Genomic DNA, 17752 nt, shown 5'->3' with positions numbered 1-17752 from the left:
ACAAAATTGCTAAATTGAATCTTGTCAGTGCCCCAAATTACGAGCAGATTCTTGATATATGCAATGATAATACTATTTATCCAGTTTATATTACTGTGTACACTTTTACTGTTGATAACAGTGTTTTAGTTAATTTAGCAGGCTCTTTGCAGAGCTTACGTGGTTATGTATGTATGCCCTTGCATGTATGTGTATGTTGGGAAGAAATGCTGTGTTTTGTTGTTTTAAACATATTTTAGGTTTTCCCAGAAAGCCATTTAAGTTAAAAGGAAATTCTCATTGCCATGTTTCTTTCTTGGCTTTTTAATTCAAGTTAGGGTGGTTACCATAACCCTTGCTTATGAAATGAGAATTGATGTTTTGCTGTTGCTTTTGTAGTGACATGTGTAGTATCCAAGGACAAAAGTATTCTTTTATTTAACTTTAGCATCCCTTTTTTTTCACTCTTTACCCCTGGATGTCTTTTTTTTTTTTTTGACTGGAGGATTTTTCCAAAGTGGGTGAGGGAAATGTTGATTGATTTCTACCACTGTGGTATACGTATGTTTCGTCAACAAAGAAGCTTCTGTGTGTCTAGGTGTGGTGTGTGCTGATCCCATGTAAAGGAGCTCTGTTATGCTACTTGAAAGGCTTCATTTTGTATTAGATGCCCAAGAAAGCTGTAGTATACAGAACTCACACCCTTAAATGTGATGAAGGGTTGCATAGCATATCTTTTTTATTTTTTTTAACTAAGTTTTGCTACTTAACTTTTAATTTAAGACTTAGTTTGGGGGGTATTGTGGGAATGAGATTACTTAGATTAGGTTTAAAACTTTTAAATTAGGGTAAATAGAGCCTCTATTTAGAAAAATGGCACAAATGACTATTAAAGAAGTATAAGGGATGTCTGAATTCCATAGTATTTATTTGTCTCTGGTAATTTATACTAAAATAATTGTTTGAAATCATGAGATTATTCAACTGACTTCAGCTTTATAACTTTCTACTCCATAGGTCTATACAAGAAAATGGAGAACAGAAAATTGAAAATAAGATAGAAGAGGTCAGTTTACTTTCCTTATTCCTCTAATAGTAGAATCAAAGATTCATTTTTTTTTGTTGTTGTTGCTAAAAAGGAACTCAAAAGTCATCTGATGATGTTTCATTTTACCAGTGAGGAGGCTGTAGCCAAGAGAGGTTATAAAAGACTTGTTCAAAGTCACCTTGGCAATAAGTGCTGAAGCCTGGATTTGAATTAAAGTTCTCAGACTTTAAAATCTTCAGTTTCTTTTTGGAGCCTGCCCTGGTATCTTTGCTGTGATGGGACCTGTTGGGCCATGCCATCTGAGTTTTTCTTTTTTTTTTTTCTTTTGTTATAAGAGTTAACTGAATGGGAAAGATTTTTCTGATTCTTACTGTTACACTCCAAATAACACCTCCACTTTTAATTTTTTTTAAAAGTACAGGTTTTAAAATATTTTATTCATTGTAACTAACTCAAGGAAAATTTAATTTATCACCATTCAGTGAAATCCTTCTGAGGTAGCAAGCGGGAGAAACTGAGGAGAGAAGGGGGGTGGGGGGGAGAAAAAGGGAGGTAAGGAGAGGAAAAGAGAGAGAAAGAGAAAAGGAAAAAAGAGGAAGCAGAGAAGAAGAAAAGATGAGGAGAATAAGAAAGAAGAGAAAAAACACAAGGCTGACTTTTTGTTTGCCTTCTTGCTTCTTGAATGAGCCAAGGCGCCTACATAATACAGACACTAGAAGCTCACTTTGTTACATTAAAAAAAAAATTTTTTTTAAAAATGTCTAGAATTCCCTCACATAAGGATCAAGTTAGGTCGGTGAGCATGGTTTGAGGCTCAAAGGAAAGAGAAAAGAATTACAAGTACAAAACAAATCATTTCTGGAAGACCATGAGAATTGTCCTGACTCACCCCAAGATTTTATCCTTTGCAACACAAAATGTATGAACGTGCTGGAGGAACAACTCAGTTATTCAAACCAAATCATTTGCACAAACAAAATGTTGATTGTTTATAAGCCAAAATAGAAAAAAAACAAAACTGCATTGTTAAGAAGAGGATAAGGCTGGTCCCGTCTGTTTGGTTTCAAACCTGAAACTCCCCTTCACTGCTCCTGGTGGTGGGTAGATACAGATATTATCTTCTACCAAAGCCCTAGGCATCTCAAGGAGTAGGAGCACCATATGCCTGCACTTAATTGTTTAGAGTAACAGCTGAATCCAAGTTGTAGTACATTTAGCTTTCAGACTGAAAATGAAGAGTGGAAAATAATGTTAAACTTCTGTGTTATATCTACAAGACATTATGCTTACTTATAAAATAACAGTTCGTGTGTTTCAGGGGTGGGGAAAGGTCTTGAGTTCTTTAAAAATTTATTTCTGTCATTATTGTTATAGGCTGTTGCGCCATTGAGAGAGAAAATCAGAGACTTGGAAAAAAGGTAAGAAAACTAATAAGTTTAAGACAGTGGAATTATGACTTGATAATATTGGGTATGTGTCAAGTATACAATTATTAGAAAGGTAGACTCAACAGTTAAGTAAGTATCCCTAAGTGTATGTGCATAAATAAATCATTTGAGTAAGTTTGTGTGTGTGTGTGTGTGTGTGTGTGTGTGTGTGTGTGTGTGTGTGTGTACACACACATAGTCTTGTTCTGTCTCAGTATTTCCCTTTTCCAAGGAAAAATCATTAAATAACAATCATGAATTGCTGAAAGAGCTAACTGACTAGGCTGAGTCTATGTGTGTCTGTATGTGGGAGGAGGTGAGAGGGATGATAATGACTATACTACCACTTCCTGTGTGCCAGGCAGTAGGCACATGCTTTATGATAATTATCTCATTTTATCCTCACAGTAGCCCTGGGAGGTAGGTGCTATTATCATCCCCATTTTACATGTAAGGAAACTGAGGCAAATAGAAGTGGCTTATTCAGAGTCACATAGCTAGTAAGAGTCTTGAGTTCTGATTTGAACTTAGGTCTTCCTGACTCTAGACTTGGCACTCTACTACACCACCTACTTGCTTCAATAGAACAGATAAAAATGAGTAGAAGGCTAATTGCCAAGTCAGGAAGACCTCTGTTTAAACCTTCTTAAAACTGCAAACTGTAGAGTACATGCTAATCTGTATGGGTAGAGGAAATTTCTTCCCGGGGAATTCCTTTTGAATTAATGAAGTCACAGGTCTTGTCCAAAATAATTGTATTGGTTTATGTGTGTTTGTGATATATTTTTGCGTGTGTTTAAACATATCTGTATATATTTTATACACAGACACGCACACAGATGTAGCTTAGAAAAAACAAAATAGTCATTGTTTGTCTTCAAACACTGACTATCCTAAGAGAGTTTCTCCTTTGTCAGTTATAAGAAAGTGGCCTTCCACCAAAAAAAATTAATTTTTTAAATACTACAGTGATGTATCTTCAGTAAAAATGGCTTAAATTCCAGTCTTCCTGTTCTCTTTCTTATGTTAGTGCCCACACACATCAGTTGCCTCTGTCTAAAGAATTTGTCCCTTATTTCTTCAACCCCTTTAGATAATGGAGCCTTTTGTAGGCTATGACTGAAATGAATGTCTATTACCTGCTAAATCAGAACCCTAAGACAGAAGATTAGATTTACTGATTAACCTCAAAACTTTATTTAGTAGATCTCCAACCTAGAGATCTGCTGTTACTGGGTTGTCTCTGATTTGGAAACATTCTCAGTGGGGAGGGGAATGTAGGAAGCTGAGGACTGATATTCATCTTTTTTTTAATTTCTGAAGTTTTTTTCCTTTTTTCTTTTAAATAGAATTTTATTTTTTCCAATTACATGTAAAGACAGTTTTTAACATTCATTTCCGTTATAAAATTTGAGTTCCAAATTTTCTTCCTCCCTCCCTAAGACAGTAAGCAATTTGATATAGGATATATATGTACAGTTGTGTAAAACATCTTTCCATATTAGTCATGTTGTGAAAGAAGAAACAGAAAAGGAAATACAAAGAGTAAAAAATAAGGAAATAAAAATAGTATGCTTCCATTTGCATTCAGATTCATCAGCTTTTTCTCGGGTTGTGAAGAGCATTTTCTATTATGAGTGTTTTGTAGATTGATATTCATCTTGAGTCATTCCTTTAACAGGTATTTACTGAGCTCCTACCTTGTGGGAGGATGCTGAGAAAAATTAACTAGGGTCCCTGGTCTGAAGGAGCTTATATACAGGAAACAGCTTGAGTATAGAAAATCACAAGACATTTTTGGAAGTTTGTGAAAATTTGTGAGAGATAAAGCTAGAAATGTGGACTGAAGTCAAGAGTGTTGAAAGGCCTTAGACGCTGGGCTGAGGAATTCATACTTTATTTAGTAGTAATGCTTTAGAGCAAGTCTGCGATGTAATCGTAGAAATGATAGGAATCTGGTATTGCTATACTGGAGACACTGGAGGCCAGGAAGATTAATTGGGAAACTACTGGAATAGCCTGGATAAAAACAGAAAAATACTGAATTTGGTGAGTTATCAGTATCATACTCAGTATTCTTAGAAAGGAACTTGTAGGCATCAAGGCAAATTCCTAAAGCTGATCACAGTATTCAGACCTAGAAACATGACTTATTTTGGGGACAGCTAGCTTTGATCTAGAGCAGCCCTGAGTCATTTCTGGGTGACTATCTTTCTCGTTTTTGGCTGAAGTGTGGGAGGTTTTAGATTAATTCTAAATTGTGTTAAGTCAGCAATATTGATTAATCACTTGCTTCTGTGCCAGTTTCTGTACTAAACACTGGGAAGATAAAGAATAGGGGTAAAAATGGTCTCTTTTCTCAAGGGATGTGCAAACAACCATATATATGTGTGTGTGTATATATATATGAAATATACACAGGGAAATGAGAGCTAATAGAGGGAAGGCATTAACATTGGAGGAGACCTCTGATAGAATGTGGGTTGAACCAAGGAGGTTGATCAGGGAAAGACAGAGAGTCTGGAGATGGTACATACAAGAAACCACAAGGAGGCCCCTGGATTCTAGAGTACCTTGAAGGCAGTTAAAGTCTAACAGAATGGGAAGTTAGTAAGGAACCAGCTTGTGAAGGGCTTTAAGTTTCCAGAAAGAGGATTTCATATTTGATACTGGAGTTGATCAAATGGGGTGGACAAAGGACATGGTCAGACCTGCAGTTTAGAAAATCAGTTTGGCAGCTGAGTGGAGGATAGACTGCAGTGGGGAAAGACCTGAGGCAAGGAAACCAACAAGAAAGCTATTTCCGTAGTCCTGGAGTAATGGAGCAGCTAGGTGTTTAGAATGCCTAGCCTGGAGTTAGGAAAGCCCAAGTTCAAATCTAGCCTCAGATACTAACTAGCTGTGTGTCCCTGAGCAAGTTATTTCACTCTGTTTGCCTCAGTTTCCTCATTTGTAAAATGGTCCAGAGAATGAAATTGCAAACCGCTCCAGTATATTTGCCAAGAAAGTCCCAAATGGGATCATGAAGAATCAGATATGACTAAACAATAAAAAAAAGTGATAAGACCTATACCAGAATGTATTCAAGAGATGTAGAATGTAGAAGGTAAAATCCACAGGCCTTGACAAGAAATTGGATATAGGGGGTGAGTTGGAGTGAGAAATTGAGCTCAGGTAACTGAGTAGATAGTAGTACCCTTGACAATAATAGGGAGGTTTGAAAGAGGAAACAATTTAGGGGAGGCAGGAAAGATAATGTTGTGTTGAAATGCTTATAGGATGTTGTGTTTTTCGAGATGTCCAATAGGCAGTTGGAGAAGTGAAACTGGAGGTCAAAAGAGAAGGTAGTGTTGGTTAAATAGATCTGGTAATCACCAACAGAGAAATACTAATTGAATAGAATTCAGTTGAGATGGAATAATCTTTAGCATTTATATGACACTGTAAGGTTTGCAAAGCACCTTGCAAATATTGTTATTTCCATTTTACATGAGGAAATTGTGGCAGAATGAAATTAAGCCATTTGCCTATGGTCACACAGCTAGTCCGTGAGTGAGCCTGAATTTTAATTCAGGTTGTCCTAATTCCTGGTCCAGCAGTCTTTATCTACTGTACACTCAGCTGCCTGGAATGGGATCCAAGAGATACATAGAGGGGTTAGAATCTGTGTGATTTGAGAAGAGGGAACTCTTGGCAAGTAGCCTCAGTTTATGAGTCAGGGTTCTCAGCTCAGAGGGGAGGAGTGCTATGGTGGGGCCGGGGGGGCGGGGGGTGAAAGGAAGAATGAAAAGGTATGGGAAAGTTTATGTGATGAATGGGACCTTGAAAGGAGAGCCTTGCAGCAGTGAAGTCCCATGTGAGATTATGTAACAGACATTTTCAGTGGATTCAACCCAGTTTCATAATTTTCTACAACTTTAATTGAAGTGAAGGTTGTATAGGACCCAAGGAATCCAGTGTTGGGGCTTGGCAAGACATAACATACAATAAGATAAGGGGGCAAGAGACTTCAGCTTAGGGTAGTATAGAGTTAAATTGGGTAGCAAAGTGGTCAAGATAAAGCAGGAGAGAGAGTTTTGCCAGTGCAGAGAACTTAGGGATAGAAGAACTGAATGAGGACCGAGAGCAGTTAGGACAATACACATAGGGAAAGAGGAAAGGATAGAAGTTCATGAACATGGAAGTGGAACATGTGGGTGATGACCAAGTCTGTGGCCTTGAGGCACACCATACTTGAGGACCTAAAGGGCCACAGGTTCCCCACCCCTGGTCTAACCTCTCTGTGTAGTTGAAGTAGAGTGGGAGAGCAAGTCACAGGAAGTGAGTAAATTGAAGACCTGAGAGATTAGGGTGTCTGAAGGAACATCACATATATTGTGTTGAAGTCTCCTACTAAGAGGCAAGATTTGGATTAGTTCTAGGTATTGTGTTTCGGAGAGGCATTGGAGTTAAGGCAAGAGGTGGAGCTAGATTAGCTTGAATCATCAAACATCAGCTAAAAGAAATCTTAGAAATGCAGTTATCCCTTCCACATCACGACTTTTCCTATCATGGTTTTGATATATCGTGGGGTGGCATAAGAAATTAAATGGGAATTTGGGAGGGAATTTTGCAGAAGCCTCAGATGATATGGGAAGACCAGCAGACAATACAGAAAAAGTTTAGAAACTCAGAAATGTATAAAATACATGTATGGTGTTGTATAATATTACCATATTTTATCTTTTCGTACCATAATTCAGACTTTGACCTTGAATTTTTACATGGATTTTCCAGATTGTAGGGGTGCCATGTGTTGGGTAAGAGTTAACTTTAACTAGTTCAATTCCCCTTATTTTACATTTGAGGAAACAGACAGATTAATTGTGTCCACGGTCACAAAGCTATTTAGTAGTGGAAGTGAGTCTAGAACCTTGGTCTGTTCATTCTCAGCCCTGTTTTGGCCCCATAGCCAATGTTCTTCCCTCTATACGCGGAGGATGCTCAGGATTGAATGTGCTCATCAGAGGCCAGTACTGTATCCCTGGCATTTACCTCAATTTCTGTTTACCTTACTAGTTTCTACAGATAAAATCCATTATGCAAACATTACAAAGAGGTGTTTTGTTTAACAGAGTTATTTCCAAAGCTCAGTTTGGAGCCTGGTTTGCCAAGAATCCACATAGGAAAAGGAATCTAGCCAAACCTGGTGCCCTCCCCTTCTCTCTCAGATGATTAAGTTGCTTCATTCATTCTACAAATAGTTACTGAACTTCTACTATGTAGAAAAGACTATGCTAAAGGGGTGTGTGTGTGTGTGTGTGTGTGTGTGTGTGTGTGTGTGTGTGTGTGTGTGTGTGTGTGTGTGTGTGTGTGTTCATCCTTCATTGCTGAAGAAGACCATGCCGTCAGAGAAATAATGAGTGGAAGATACAAAGATGAGCCAGACGTTGCCTGTGGCCTTTTAACAAAAATTGCAATCAGGGAGAAATCTGAGGCACATGCACAATTAAGTATAATTCACAGTTCTTTTTGTTGTTCAGTCGTGTCTGACTCCTCATGATCCCATTTGGGCTTTCTTGGCAAAGATACTGGAGTGGTTTGCCATTCCTTCTCAGCTCACTTTCCAGGTGAGGAAACTGAGGCAAACAGGGTAAAGTGACTTACCTGGGGTAATACAGGTAGCTGCCCTTCTCAGTTCTTTAGGATTCAGCAAACTCAGAGTAACATTTTTGTTGATCTGATCACAGCTGACAGGCAGCACGGTTTCTGTTGCAAAGAATATAAGACCTGTATTGTAGACCTGATGCTTGCCCCATCACCCCTCTGTGTCCTTAGACTTAACCTCCCACAGCCTTGGTTACATTGATGATTATTCTGTCATGGAAATAATATCCTTGTCTTCCAGCTAGGTGATGCAGTGAGTGCTAAGCCTGGAGTCTGACCTCAGACAGTAGCTGTGTGACCCCGGGCAAGTCACTTAACCCTGTTTTCCTTAGTTTCCTCATCTGTAAAGTGAGCTGGAGAACAAAATGGCAAATGATTCCAGTATCTTTATCAAGAAAACACCAAGTGGTGTCACAGTCAGACATGACTGAAAAGCCTGAACAATAACATTGCCAGAATACTAAGTCAAGTCCTGGTTTGTATCATTTGCCTGTTTCCGAGGTGTAAATCATAATCAGAATTTAGCCATTGGCTCTTTACAAACTCAAACTGGTTCTGTCTAGCATACCTCTAGTTTTAGGGCAGGGCAAAAATAGAATTTTTCAACTTTATTGGAATTATATTTATCAACTTCAGGGTTAAAAAGGAAGAGATTTGAAAATGATTTTTTTTTATTTTTCTTTTTGCTCTTTGGCCAAATGATTAAAGGTAAGGAAGGTTGTAATTTAGTTGAATGAATAAATGAAAAAGTATTAAGAACTTCCTGTGCTAAACAAAAGGATATAAGAACAAAGCAGATAAAATTCCTGCTTTTATAGAATTTCTGTATTCTAATGAGAACATATTTGGAAGTTGTGGAGAGGTTATTCTGGTTTGGAAAGTTGAGTTGGGCTCTGTAAGTGGATGTGACTAGTCTTGATATTTCGCCTTTTTTATCCTGAATTTGTTCTGGCAAACTGAGCATTTAATCTCTCCCTAGAGCAAAAGCAAAATATTTTATTCATATTTAAGTATAGTAGCTCAAGTATTATCATTGGGAATTTTCCTGTGACTGTTCATGGTAGTTATTGATACCCGAACCGTTTTGACCTAAATTGAAGATTAAACTTCTTTGGACAGAAAGAACCCATATATTCAGGCTCCCAGAGTTTGCTCTGCTGCATGAGCAAGATCAATGGTGGCTCATGTTTTATTGCTTGTAATGAGGAAGAACAGGCAAAACAAACAAAAAAACCTGGAATGAGATTTCCTGTGACAGGGCGTAGATAGCTGAGAAAATAAATCTGTGCTGCTTGTGTTCTTGACTAGAAATTCCTCTAAGTTTGAGAAACGATGAACAGAGAAACCAGTCATATATCTCTCTTGCTTTATTGACAAGAAAAGAAATTACTGAAAATATGAGAAATGGAACATGTCCTTTCATTCTTCTTTGATGATGATCTGTGTGTGTTGTTGAAGCTGCAAAGTTATCTATGTTTTTACATATTTGATCTCTAAGGATCTATCTTAAAGTCATTGTTGACTAAATAGGAGAAGTATTTCCAAAGTCAGTGAGCAGATTTAAGTATTGACCTTCTGGGGGCGGAGCCAAGATGGCAGAGTAGAAAGACACACATACGCAGGGTCTCCCCACACAGCCCACAAAATACCTGTAGAGAGGGACTCTCAACAAATTTTGGAGCAGCAGAAGTGGAGAACAACAGAATGGAAGAGATTTCCAGCCCAGGGTGACCTGAAAGGCCCATGGCAAACGTGGGTTACATCAGTCGTGGAGTGGAGTGTGGAGCCCAGCCCAGCCTTGGCTGCGCGGCACATGGCTGCACGGCACATGGCTGGCGATCAGCCCTTGGAAGTGGAATCTCCAGTCAGGGAATCTCCAGTCCCAGCAGCAGTGGGTTTGATCAACCCACAGGCACCAAAAGTCAGTGACGGGGTTTTTCCAGCTGACCAGGAAGGGAGAAGGACCTTCCCATAGCTCCCAGCAGCAGGCAGCTGCCTCAGAGGCTACGTTGCAGGCGCAGCAGCTGCATACATTTTTGGAGCGTAAAAACCCTGGGGGCACTGAGGAGCTGATTCTTGCCTCCACCCTGTGTGGAGGCCCTGGGCGAGCTAGTCTATGTCTCACACTGAATGGTAGCCCTGCCCATCCAGCTTATCTGAAAATCAGCCCCTAGTGCTGCCTTGGGAACTAGAGACCAGGTGGCTATGGAGAGATATCTGCTAAGATTCTGGGCACGAAAATCCCTCTCTGCCTCCAAACCAGTACATGCTTGATCGTGCCACATTGGAGGAACTGAGATCTCACAGATTCCCAGAGTATACCCTACTCTTGAAAAAGGACCCAAAAGTCAAGTAACTGGTTGGGAAAAATGCCCCAAAAAGGGGAAAAAAAAAAAGACTACAGAAGGTTACTTTCTTGGTGAACAGATATCTTCTCCCATCCTTTCAGAAGAGGAAGAACAATGCTTACCATCAGGGAAAGACATAAAAGTCAAGGTTTCTATATCCCAAACATCCAAAATAAATATTCAGTGGTCTCAGGCCATGAAAGAGCTCAAAAAGGATTTTGAAAATCAAGTAAAAGAGGTAGAGGAAACATTGGGAAGAGAAATGAGAGACATGCAAGAAAAGCACAAAAAGCGGGTCAACACCTTGCTAAAGAAGACCCAAAAAAATGCTGAAGAAAATAACAACTTTAAAAATAGTTTAACTCAATTGTCAAAAGAGGTTCAAAAAGCCAATGAGGAGAAGAATGCTTTAAAAAGTAGAATTAGCCAAATGGAAAAGGAGGTTCAAAAGCTCACTGAAGAAAATGATTCTTTCAAAATTAGAATGGAACAGATGGAGGCTAATGACTTATGAGAAATCAAGAAATCACAAAACAAAGCCAAGAGAATGAAAAAATGGAAAATAATGTGAAATATCACATTGGAAAAACAACTGACCTGGAAAATAGATCCAGGAGAGACAATTTAAACATTATGGGACTACCTGAAAGCCATGATCAAAAAAAAGAGCCTAGGCATCATGTTTCATGAAATTATCAAGGAAAATTGCCCTGATATTCTAGAACCAGAGGGCAAAATAAGTATTCAAGGAATCCACAGATCACCTCCTGAAAGAGATCCAAAAAGAGAAACTCCTAGGAACATTGTGGCCAAATTCCAGAGTTCCCTGGTCAAGGAGAAAATATTGCAAGCAGCTAGAAAGAAACAATTCAAGTATTGTGGAAATACAATCAGGATAACACAAGATCTAGCAGCTTCTACATTAAGGGATTGCAGGGTGTGGAATAGGATATTCCAGAAGTCAAAGGAACTAGGACTAAAACCAAGAATCACCTACCCAGCAAAACTGAGTATAGTACTTCAGGGGAAAAACTGGTCTTTCAATGAAATAAAGGACTTTCAAGCATTCTTGATGAAAAGACCAGAGCTGAAAGAAAATTTGACTTTCAAACACAGGAATGAAGAGAAGCATGAAAAGGTGAACAGCAAAGAGAAGTCATAAGGGACTCACTAAAGTTGAACTGTTTACATTCCTACATGGAAAGACAATATTTGTAACTCTTGAAACTTTTTTCAGTATCTGGGTAGTTGGTGGGATTACACACACACACACATACACACACACACACACACACAGAGCAGAGAGTGAATTGAATAGGATGGGATAATATCTTAAAATAATGAAATTAAGCTGTGAGAGAGAAATATATTGGGAGGAGAAAGGGAGAAATGGAATGGGGCAAATTATGTCTCATAAAAGAGGCAAGTAAAAGACTCTTCAGTGGAGGGAAAAAGGGGGGAGGTGAGAGAAAAAAACATGAAGCTTACTCTCATCACATTTAACTAAAGGAAGGAATAAAATGCACAGTCATTTTGGTATGAAACCCTATCTTACAATACAGGATAGTGGGGGAGAAGGGGATAAGCAGGGTGGGGGGGATAATGGAAGGGAGGGCAGTGAGAGGAGGGAGCAATCTTGGGAAGGGATAGGATCAAAAGAGAATAGAAGCAATGGGGGGCAGGATAGGATGGAAGGAATTATAGTTAGTCTTACAGAACACGACTGTTATGAAAGTCATTTGCAAAACTACACAGATATGGCCTATATTGAACTGCTTGCCTTCCCAAAGATTCCCTTTTGGCAGGGGAGGGATGAAGAGAAGCTGGAACTCAAAAGTTTTAGGAACAACTGTTGAGTATTGTTCTTGCTACTAGGAAATAAGAAATACAGGTAATGGGGTATAGAAAGTTATCTGGCCCTTCAGGACAAAAGAGAAGATGGGGATAAGGTAAGAGAGGGATGTTAGAAGGGAGGACAGATTGGTGATAGAATGCTCGGCATTTTGGGGTGAGGGGAGGGGAGAAATGGGGAGAAAATTTGGAACCAAAATTTTGTGGAAATGAATGTTGAAAACTTAAATAAATAAATTTAAATTTAAAAAATATTGACCTTCTGGCATTTTTACTTGCTAGACTTTATGAAACACTTATTTTTCAGATTAACTGAGCAGACTGAGACAGGCATGTGTGTGTGTGTGTGCACATGTGTGTGCATGCACATTCATGCACTCAAGTAATGTGACTAAAAAGACTAATTGCCAGATTATGTGACTGAGATCTGTACTTTTTTTCCCTCTGCACTAGAATCATGGGAATATTTTGACATTGAATACATGAAAATATAGCTAGAAGATACATTTAGATATTAGAGTTGGCTTCTATGTTTAATAACAGAAAAATACAATAACCAGTTTTTAGAATTTGCCTAACTACAGAAAAAGGCAAGAAAAAAAGAAATGTGGTTTTAAAAGTAGAGATTAAGAATTGTCAATCAAGAGTAGTTTTAAGGTTAGTGTGCTCTGTTTTTCTATTAAAGTTACTAATAATTTCTATTGTTTAACTTCAAATATTTTTCAGTTCATTCATTTTTCAGGTATGTCCAATTCTTTATGACCCCATTTGGAATTTTCCTGGTAAAACATATTGAAATGGTTTGCCATTTGCTTCTCCAGCTCATTTTACAAATGAGGCAACTGAGGCAAACTGGATGAAATGATTTGCCCAGGGTCACACAGCTAGTAAGTGAGTGAGTGTCTGAGGCCGAATTTGACCAGAAAGACTCATCTTCCTGATCCTGGGGCCTGAACACTATGCACTGCACTACCTAGCTGCCTCCAACTTCAAATGATGGACCTGGTAACATTTTAAGTTATTTTCTGATAGTTTAGGGTTTCAGGTATGTTTGAAATTTCCAGGCAGATAACAGTAAATTAGAATACCTTTTTTTTTTTTTTAAAGAAACAACTACGACTTAAGGAAATAATATAACCTGAGTAGTCTTAGAGATATTTGCCCAATTCTAAAAAAAACTGACCCAAAAGATTAGAAGATCATATATCTAAGACTGCAGACAGAATATGCTTGGTTTTCTGCCCTTTTTGTCTCTTTTTGCCATCTTCTTCCAAATGTTTATCTTTGACCTTGACCTCTTTTTTTCTGAGCCCCGTAACCCCTCATCTGCTTAATTCAAATGATACTATTTTCTTTTTTTTCTATGATCTCAGACCTATGTGTTATCTTCCCCACAGGTTCTGTTTTTTGTGGGGTTTTTTTGCTAATTATTTAGGATCTAAATATGGTTATCATTGGCTTTTTCCTGTCTTTGCCCCTTCCAATATCCGATGTCACCCAAATCCTACCAATGCTTTTTAAATGTCATACTACCATCCCTTTCTTCAGAGTTTTGCTGCTACCTCTCAATTCAGTGTTTAGCTTTCATAATGCTGCCTTAAATGCATTCCTTGCCTCTGTGATAATTGGCCTAGTACAGTGGGAAAAAAGAAGGAATTTAGTGGGAGTATTTCTCTGCAACTTATTAGTTAACATGACTCTGTAAAGTCATTTAGCAGCTCTAGACCTCAGTTTATTTATTTGTAAAGTCTGGGACTAGTAGGCTTCTAGTCTGAAATCTAGGATCTGGGTTCCAGGCCCAATTCTGTCATTACTTCTATGATCTTAGACAAGTTACTTACCACTCTAGACTTTAGTTCACTTGCCTATAAATAAGGATAATGAGATTGGTCTAAGTAGGGGTATTAAATTCAAATGGAAACAGGAATCCCAAATCTAACATTTTAATGGTCTAAATAAAACAAAGTAAAGGGATAATTGTCATTTTCTAGTCATTTCCATGGAATCATAAGGAACTCTACAGGCCACATGATGACTTAGAAAACCACACATGTTTTTATAGAAAATGTATGTAATTATATATTTCTTTTTTCATTAATATATCAACAATTAAAATCAGATAGGAGCTACCTTTGAATCTGATTCTCTGTGTTCTTAGGAATATTGCAGCTTTTTTGACATCTTTCCCTTAAAGTCTCCTTTAACTCTAAAGCTGTGTTCTCAGTTTCTGTCCCTTCAGCACATCCTGCATGAGGATACTGGATTAATTCAACTAAAACTCTATTTTTGATCATTCCATGGCTCAAAAATCTTTAGAACACAGTGTAGACTCTATGGTACAGCTTTCAGTATACTCCACAATACATCCACAACCTACCTTTCAAGACTTTCCTTCTTCTGTTCTTTTATGAGGACTGGGTTCAAACATCAACTCAGGAGCTTATTAATTTTATGGCCCTGGACAAGCCATTTAACTTCCTGTAAGGTTTCTTCATCTGTAATGTTGGGATGATAATAGCATCAATCCCATGGGTTTGTTTTCATGATCAAGTGAGATAAAGCACCTGTAAATTTTAAAGTTCTAGGTAGGTGTGAGCTGATGGTGGTTTCATTATTTCTTGTTATTGCAAAAAAAAAAAAAAAAAAAACAAAACAAAACAAACCCTCTGCTCTTACCAAACAACTCTGCTGTCCTTACTATTCCTGTCTGCTGCCTACTGCATGCCTCTGCTCAGAATGTTCCTCCAATTTTTCCACTTAAATTGAATGCATCTTTCCTTGTCCTTCCTAATCTTATGTATCCTTAGAATAGAAAAGATCTCATGAAGGATCTTGTGTATCCTTCAAAGCCCAATTCACAACTATTGCTATTGTAGGCTTTACCTTACCTGCGAGTGATCTCTGTCCTCTGAGTTTTCTTTTCTCTTTTCCTCTTTTCTTTCTTTTTTTCTCCTTTTTTTCTTTCTTTTCCTCACCTTTCCTTTCCTTTTTATATTAACCAGCTGTCTTATTCATTTGACTGCTTACTTAATAATACCCTGTATTGTTATTTTGTCCTGTTAGTTTGTCCTATCTCCCCACCTAGATTGTGAGACTGATTTTTTAAGCTAGTGCAAATAGTGCAGATAATACAGAATTGTCTGAAGACTTGAAATAGACCTCCCCTTGATTCTTGGTAGTTTTGTGACCTTTGACCAATCACTAAATATCTCTGAACCTTAGTTTATTCATAAAATGGGGATGGGTTCTGTTCCTTCTACCTCATAGAGTTGTTATGGGAATGAGTTTTGAAACCTGAAAAGTGCCATGTAGATGAAAGATAGTATTTTTATTAGTAATAATAGTTTTATTAGCACAGAATTCTACATAGTAGATTTCAATAAATATTTCTCTGGCCATAATAATTCTCTGGCCTGGACTGTCTGAAGGCGTGATACATTCCATATCACCCCTCCCCTAGGGCTGTCCTCTCCCCTTAAGTGTGTTGGGAGAGGTGGTTACATATTCTTTAGGGATCACTTCTATAGTGCATTGCTAGAAAAGCATGGTTGACAGTATAGCATTAATAGAAATCTGTGAAACTCAGGTGACCACTTGGTTAGCTGTCCTTGTTACTTTTGATTCCTACAGACCCTGTACTGGAAATCAAGAGAAATATTTTTTCACCCTAATGCTCTCTTCTCCTTTGGTTACCATGGCTTTTATATTCTTGGTTCTCCATTAGCATGTCTTACGTTCATACTCAGTCTCCTTTGCTAGACCCTTGCCCCTTTGTTGTCCTAAAACTAGATGTCTTTCAGAACTCAATATTGGGCCCGTCTCATACCTAAACACATACACATATATGTACATTGTGTGTACATATTGTGTATAAAAGAGAAAATATTAAATATGTGGGAGAAGAGAGAAAAAGAAGAGAAAGGAGAATCGGTATGTGTGTTTATGTGTCTATATCTTCTTTAGTGAGCTCATCAGCTCCCATCAATTTAATGTCTATTTAACTAAATATCATATCAATTTAATATCTTGTCATGGATGACTTACAAATCTGTATATCTATACAGAAAAAAATCACCTGTGCTATAGTCTTCCTGTTACCAGCTACCTGTTGGGTATATCTGCCTGGGCAATGCAAAGTCAAATGTCCAAAATGGAGCTCATCTTCTTTCCTCAAAATTTCCATCTCTTTTTCAAACTTGCCCATTTTTGTTGAAGACAGAACCGTCCTCCCAGTTGTTCAGATGCACAGCCTTGAAGCTGTCTTGACTTTTCCTTCTTCTCCACCCTCCGTATCCAATTAGTTGCTAAGTCTTGCTGATTCTTCCTTCATAATATGTTTCTTCTCATAGGCTCTGTCTTAGTTTAGGCCCAGTTAAGTTATGTCTAAACTATTACTATGGCCTCTTATCTTCTCTCTTCAATCCATCTTTCACATAGCTGACAAATTGATATAACTAAAGCACTGATTTGACTGGGTCATTCTCCTTTCTCAAATTTTCAGTGTCTTCCTATTGCCCAGGATAAAATGCAAATGCCTCAGCCTTTAATGCTTTCCATAATATAGCTCTCTCTTGATATTTCGAGTTCCTATTTCCAGTTTTTCCTTTTCACACTCTGTTCTTGTCAAAATGTGCTGCTACTGGTTCCTATATGGCACTCTATATTCCACAGGATACATCCTTTCTTGAGCTTTTCTCTTAGAATTCCTAGCTTCCTTCAAATCAAAGCTTTGTAGCAGGTTCTACTTGCTACACTGAGACCTTTCCTGATTCCTTCAGTTACTAGCATAGGGTCTACATGGTAGACACTTAAATATTTATTGATTAAGTGATTGATTATAAGTGCTCCGTCCTTAAAATTACTTTGGTAAATGCTTTATTCTTCCCAATAGTTCATTGTAGGGAGGGAGTATTTTAGCTTTGTCTTATTGTATCACTGGTATATATTATCATGTCTGGTTCTTGAATTTAATTCTATCGTCCTTTTTTTTTTAAAGAATTATACAAAATTTAATTCTTTCTAATCCATTTCATTCTCTTTCAGAGAGTCTGCCACTTTGATAAGATTTTTCATATTCTGTTCTTTCAATTTTTTTTTCCTCCAGATATCTAACTTCATCTCTAATTTCACTTTTAAAAATTTCTTGCTTCCTTCTTTTCATCTACTCATATAGTCCATGTGGCCAAGTCATTGCTGTTGGAGGTTCTGTTTATACTTGTGAAGTTATTCTCTTCTTATGCTTGGGTTTCCCTTAGCCTCTATCACTTCTTCATTTTGATTGTTTTCTCCGGCTCACTTCTATTTCTAGTTCCAGTTCTTTGGATGGTTAAAACCCTATTTGGTCTTTTCACCTCAGAAAGTCTGGATGCTTCTGCCAATCTAGTTAGGGTGTCTGGTACTAGGCCCTACTCTCTCAATCCTCAGCTTCTGTTTGCATTTCCTGGTAGTCGTGG

General features: G+C 37.9%; 1 protein-coding gene across 6 annotated transcripts in view; it reads left to right on the top strand.

Annotated features, from left to right (window-relative positions):
* Nucleotides 1–17752, top strand: part of UXS1 (UDP-glucuronate decarboxylase 1) — a 141909-nt gene that overhangs the window by 49889 nt on the left and 74268 nt on the right. For all 6 annotated transcript variants that reach the window (XM_072621780.1, XM_072621778.1, XM_072621779.1 and 3 more), the window contains exons 3-4: nt 997–1045; nt 2402–2445. In XM_072621780.1, coding sequence (XP_072477881.1) covers nt 997–1045; nt 2402–2445 — 93 coding nt within the window. The remainder of the gene's footprint in view (nt 1–996; nt 1046–2401; nt 2446–17752) is intronic.

The sequence above is a fragment of the Notamacropus eugenii genome, chromosome 6 (genome assembly GCF_028372415.1).
Source record: "Notamacropus eugenii isolate mMacEug1 chromosome 6, mMacEug1.pri_v2, whole genome shotgun sequence".
Taxonomy (NCBI): domain Eukaryota; kingdom Metazoa; phylum Chordata; class Mammalia; order Diprotodontia; family Macropodidae; genus Notamacropus; species Notamacropus eugenii.
Note: the sequence above shows the minus strand (reverse complement) of the source record. Positions and strands in the feature narration are given on the sequence as shown.